Source organism: Colius striatus, chromosome 15 (assembly GCF_028858725.1).
Source record: "Colius striatus isolate bColStr4 chromosome 15, bColStr4.1.hap1, whole genome shotgun sequence".
Lineage (NCBI taxonomy): Eukaryota > Metazoa > Chordata > Aves > Coliiformes > Coliidae > Colius > Colius striatus.
Window position 1 is genome coordinate 911,933 of NC_084773.1, and position 6,215 is coordinate 918,147.

Genomic DNA, 6,215 nt, shown 5'->3' on the forward strand with positions numbered 1-6,215 from the left:
TAACATCAAATTGCAAACCTTTCTAGTTAAGTAACAATTTATTTTACCTTTATTAAAGAGAATCCAGAGGGCAAATGGGACATGTATTAAGAAGTAGCTGTATTCAAGAGAATTAAATTATATTCTTAGTTGATATAGAAAACAGCTGCAGCTGAAGGACAGTTATTTCTGTTTGGATGGCAGAAATAATAGGTTGCTTTGCAGAATATGTCACCATATCAGCCCACACTATAAAGTAAGCTTTATAGTTAACTAAAAGGTTTCCCAGTTTACAGTAGGACAATATAGTGACATGTTTTTAAGATATGGCTTGACAAATCATAGTTTTTTCATTGTTTAAGCTGATTGCTTTGCACTTTAAAATACAATACTGAAAGGGATAGGTAATGACGGGGTTGGCATGTCACCTCCTCCCAGAATCATCACAAAGCGTAGCACAAGTCAAGGAGACTCAGCTCTCATAAAACCCTGGTTTATAATTCCAGGTGCTCTGTTAAAGGGGTGTTAGATACACTATGTGATTGCAGCATGTACAATTTACTTCTCTCATGTTCCCCTCGTCTTGCACCTCTGCCAGCCTCCTAAAATCTTCAAGTATCCCAAAATCTGGACAAGCTGTTCTGTACTGCTGCAATCCTCTTATTTTGAGCCTAAGCAGTCACATGAACTAGTTTTTGTACTGTGCCCTGCTGTTACCAAATGTATTTGGAGAGTATTTGGAGTGACTGGAGGCTGTGTATCTGAAGGCAGCCTGACTTCTGCTCTTAGGATTTTTGAAAGACGATGAATATCCAAATTTAGGGAACATAAACACGAGCAAAGGTGAGAGAGATGAAAATAGAAGCCAGCCTCTTCCAAATGTGCTGAAATTCTGTACAACTTGCACAACTCCAACCACAGGAAGAGCTAGATCTCACAGCAGTAACACTGTGACCCCACACCATTACTAAAGTGCAGTCTGCCGATTAAAAGAGGAGATAAAGCTTGACAAAGCAGTGATGTGTTAGACCAGCCAATAACGTGCAGCATACTTACGTGTAAAAAGATACACATGCCAACCACCAAACCATTTCAAACGTGCGTGGAGAAGCTTTCACAATGCCTGCTTGCACCTTTTTTGCTTCTGCCTGTGTTTTGGTCTCCCCTCTAAGAAATGCTAAAAATTCACTCATGGACTACATGGAAGTAGAAGGATAGAACTCATACTTATAAACAGCTCATAAAACATTTGCCAACAGATCACGTTTTGCCATCCTGTTTTTTCCTCTCTGCCCCCTCACCCCCTTCCAAAAAGTTATGTTCCCTCCACCCCCTTCCAAAAAGCTATGTTTTTTTCAGCAGTAAAGCAGCACAAACTTTCACTTCTTTTCAGAACCCATAGGTCCCTGGGATACAGACAGCACCCCTCCCTTTGCCCACCCATAGGGGACTTGGTGTCCCCCCTCTGCAGTGCTCCTTATTCAGCTCCTCTCATTTCCTATGGGGAAAGCAATCTGTGCTGTCCCTGACAGTCTAGTGGACTGAGTCTTGTAGTTGATTTTTGCCTGTATTCTGTCAGGTGGTTAATGACATTAGACTCACCCTGGCACAAGTCAGCTGACCTAGCTTAAAGACTGCATATATGGCATAAATTGTGTCGCTTTCAGCATTTAACTGTACAGTGTTACAACTGAGACACAGAAAACGAAAAAGCTTGCTGTTTAACAACATCAATCAATTCAACCCAACAATCAATACATTATTTAATTACATGTTTTATACAAAAAAAATCATGAAGTTAAATGGCTAGAACAGTGGGTCTATACTCGAGTGTTTACCTCACATATGCATGAAGGAAAAAGAAAAGTTGGTTCAACAATACTATGTTCACATTATCCAGGCTTCCAAGTGTAGTTGTTGTGTGCAAGTTCTCTCTTTACATGTGGTAACTGTGAATTTTTTTTTCTTTCCCTGTGATAGCATGGTTATGCTTAGTACTTTGTCTGCTTGGCTTTTTGTGCTCTTGGCTGCATTCATTTAGATTTTTGCTTTCAAACATTGAGATTACTTATAGTTTTTTTTTTACACTTGGCTCCTGTGTGTGTCTCATACGTACCCATCCGACTGTGTCCGTGTTCTGTGCTTTTCTGTTTGTGAAGTGTGATATGTTATGTGTAATGGTTTTTTTAACAATACAAAAGAGACTTTTTTAATTAAAAAAAAAAAAAAGCCTTCCTACTTACTCACTGCAAAACTATCAACATGCATGGTTTTACATTTGCATTACAATTAACATGGCTTGTCTTTTACTAGGGATGTACCACACGAGTGGACACGTTGGCTTTCTTTAACCAGTACTTCCCATCAGTTCTTTGATGGCTTTAAACTTGATTTATTTTAATGTTGCAGTTGATACAGATATTCAAAATGCACATAACTGAGCCACTCGTTTATGCATATAACATCCAGAGACTATGGACTTCAGCTGCCTGCACTGCCCTAACCATATGCTACATTTTTCACAAAGTATTCTCTAACACGATGTTGCCCTTGGAAGGTGCTCCCTGTGACGCCTCTTTCCTTTTCTCCCCCTAGATCCGCGTCGTGAAGGCATTCCGTAGCTCTCTCTATGAAGGTTTAGAAAAACCAGAATCTAGAACCTCTATTCACAACTTTATGACTCATCCTGAATTTAGGATAGAAGATTCCCAGCCCCACATCCCACTCATTGATGACACAGACCTAGAAGAAGACCCTGCTCTCAAGAAAAACTCGAGTCCACCGTCTTCACTCAACAAGAACAACAGTGCTATCGACAGTGGAATAAATCTTACAACTGATACAAGTAAATCAGCTACCTCTTCTAGTCCAGGAAGCCCAATACATAGCCTGGAGACATCACTTTAGCTGAAAAGGTCACTGCAAAAAAAAAAAGAAAAAGAAATTAAGATAAAATGAGATTTAACAACCCCACAGCAACCGAAAGATATAAATATATATATTAAAAACATTGCTGGCTGAAAAGCTGTTTGAACTCTTATTCACTCTGAGACAAGTGAATGAATTGTTGATCACAATGGTTTTGGGGAAAGAATGAATGGCTGATTTACATACTCCCCTTCTTCCCTTTCAGAAAAACAACAACAAAAAAAATCCTCTTGCATGAATGTACTGTACACTTCTGGCCCTTCTCTCTCTCTCTCTCTCTCTCTTTCTCTCTCTCTGTTTCTTTTCATTTCCTCTTTTTTTTTTCCTCCTGAAGCAGGAACTGCAGAGGACTTCTTTCTGAGGCTATTTATCCAATTCACTGGTCTGTGAGTTCTTTGAAATGCTTGTGTGGCATGGACTCAATTGTATAGATTAATTTAAATAACTTTTTTGAAGTTGCAAAGCTTAACTTGCACAGTAGATTTGCACCAGTTGGACAGAGGAACTTAAACATTTATGAGACTATATATAGAGATATATACATATAAGTATATACATAATTAATTATATATATGTATATATCTATCTATATATATATAGTTATATATATATAAAGTTTCTTTGTTGGCATGTTGCCTTGTTTCTGCTCAAATTGCTCTGACTATTTTAACTTATTTATGTCCTAAAAAAGAATGTAATTTGTTTACAAACCTGTAGATAATATCCTTAACTATTTGTAGGGTTAAGAAAGCACTTCCTGCCGAAGTAGTATACAAATGGCTCAGCTCAGCTCATTGAAAACGTCTGTAATACCGCACCCTGGATATTTTATTACAACCGTGGTCTGATTTCTGCCTGATTTTTTTGGTTTTGTTTTTGTTAAATAATGTAGATACTGCTAGTAAATAACAAAAGAAGCCAAACTATAACACATTGGATGTAGCATTGTGATCCTGTATACAGGGAGGTAAAACAGGCTTCCTTTGTTTCAAATAAAAATCCAAATGATCAGGTTCTCTCCTTTTTTTTCTCCCCTCCCCTTCCTCTCCCTGATAACCCGCTTGACTTTGTTTTGGTGCAACGTACGCTAACGGAGGCTATTTCATTCTTTAAACATATGGCTTCCAAAGATACTTTTAGAGAGATATTACATGAAACTGAGTTGAGTTTATAAATATAATTTAAAATAAGTTATATTTGATCTGTCTATATGGAGATAAAACTAATGTTAAACTATTGTGCTATATTGTGTTAATCCTTTTTCAGTTAGTCATTTAGGCATTTGTTTCCTTATGACTTGCAAAGTATGGGCTGTTGGCATTTTGGATGAAAAGCACTGTAGGTCGTTGCTTTGATTTTTTTTTTAAAAGAAAACTATGATTTCCTCACTACTAGGTCAGAATGAAACTTTATTAATTCTATCCTCAGATGTGCTTTGTGTGATTCTTCTTTTTTTTAACCGAGCTTGTCTTCCTGTAGTCACAAGGTATACTGGGATACAGTAATACATTCTTTTACCTTGAGCTTTCTACAAAGAAAGCTCCTTTGAAAAAAAAAAACCTGCAGCACAGAGGGTGAAAACTATTTTTCAAGATGGTAACAGCCCTGATAGCTTAAAACTGATGAGCTTATATAATTGCTATGTCAACCACTTGAATGCTAAAGCACTTTGTGGATCACAGATTTTTCATAACTAATTTTTGTATTTAATATAAAGTTTGCTTGGAGACTTTTCAGCATATGATCTTTTCCATAACTGTACAGTGCAGAAGACATTTTGAATTACACAATTGATTATGCCAGATGTGTTGAAAAACACTCTCCAACTAGCTTGATTAATTGATTTGTTAAGGTGTAACTGGTTGTCTTAAAGTTGGCTCATAAAGTGGTGCATCTCTGCAGTCACAAGAACTAAACCAAGCCAGAACTCTCCAAAACAAGATTAGACTCATGGCCAAACTGCAGACTGAACTGACTAAAGTGTTTTCAGGGTGCATCAAGACTATTCAGCCAGGTAAAGCTCTAATCAGCCTGAATTGCCAGCTTCCGGACTTTTGTGTAGAAGCTTGAATGTTTTTGGCTCAAACTCCTAGTTCGCTATCTGATCCAAACTTGTCACTGACCAACAGGACAGGTCTTTGAAGGCATCCACAACTCTCTTTGCAACATAGTGTGACCCGTTTCTTAACAGTAAAAAGCTAGCATGACAACGTAATCATTTTAGTTAACTCCTAGCAACGAAGTGATTGAAACTCAGTCAGGATTGTTCTTCGCTTTGTAAATATGGTGATTAACCTTTGTATAACATGTATTGGGTTTCTATGGCCTATTTGGGATATCATATTCAGAAGAAAAAAAAAGTGTTATCTATTTACAGGGAAGCCTCTAGCTTTGGACTTGAACATCTATGGAAGCTGTTAATACTGGAACAATTTATTTGCAGCATCTTTACACTGACTCTTTGCCTTTTTCTTTTCAAACACTCCCATGTTTTTTCTTGCTTTCGTTTTTTAAGATCTTCCTGTAGGAGTTCCCCTCCCTAAGGTACCATTTGCAGACTTGAAAACTGTTAAGCAAATGAACACTACATTCTGTGTATATATAGTAAAACATATATAAACTGAGATGCATAGAAACCCTGGGCTTTTGTGAGCAGAGACTGTGCTTTATGTATATGATAAATGATAGACTTCCTTTTTTTTTTTTTTAAAGCCGAATAGCTATGACCTTTCAACTACAAGTTGTGCATCACAATTCCTTTCTTTTATTGCTTGACCTCTCTGTGATGGGAACAATGGATCAAAAACCAAAATGATCAGTTTGTTTCAATTCCCTGCAATATATAAATGCTCGCTCTCTACGTACTGTACTTAGCAGCATGAGATTTGTGGACAACAATACAGTGGTACGTTGGCAATCCATCCCACTAGGGGTTATTAATATATGTTCATTCATCTGTTTTTATGAATTTTTTTATCTAGACAATAATTGTAAATAAAGAACTTACTCTGTCTGTTCATTTAATACTATGCAAAAGGTTATGCTTTCTATTGTTATTCTTATTCCTACAGTGTGATGCTGGAATGTTTGTGGTTTCAAAAAAATACAAAAAAAAAAAAGACAAAAGTAAGTAAAATATGTGATGTAAATTATTTTATAGTTTGAAACAAAATGATAAAGTTTTACTCTTGCTGCTTTCTGTCTGATAGATCTCTCTTGGCAGGAGCACAAGTGGAAAATTTAAAGAAATAAATTCACAAAGCAGCATGAACAATAATGGTCTGAACGTAACAGCTTTCTTTATTTTC

General features: G+C 36.8%; 1 protein-coding gene across 4 annotated transcripts in view; it reads left to right on the plus strand.

Annotated features, from left to right (window-relative positions):
- The window catches only part of ATP2B2 (ATPase plasma membrane Ca2+ transporting 2), a 447,770-nt gene extending 444,310 nt beyond the window's left edge, over window positions 1-3,460 (plus strand). For 2 of the 4 annotated variants that reach the window (XM_062007951.1, XM_062007952.1), the window contains one exon: window positions 2,575-3,460. In XM_062007951.1, coding sequence (XP_061863935.1) covers window positions 2,575-2,886 — 312 coding nt within the window. In that variant the 3' untranslated portion in view covers window positions 2,887-3,460. The remainder of the gene's footprint in view (window positions 1-2,574) is intronic. The other 2 variants (XM_062007953.1, XM_062007954.1) reach the window with 2 other exon arrangements.
- The last annotated feature ends 2,755 nt before the right edge of the window (window positions 3,461-6,215 follow it).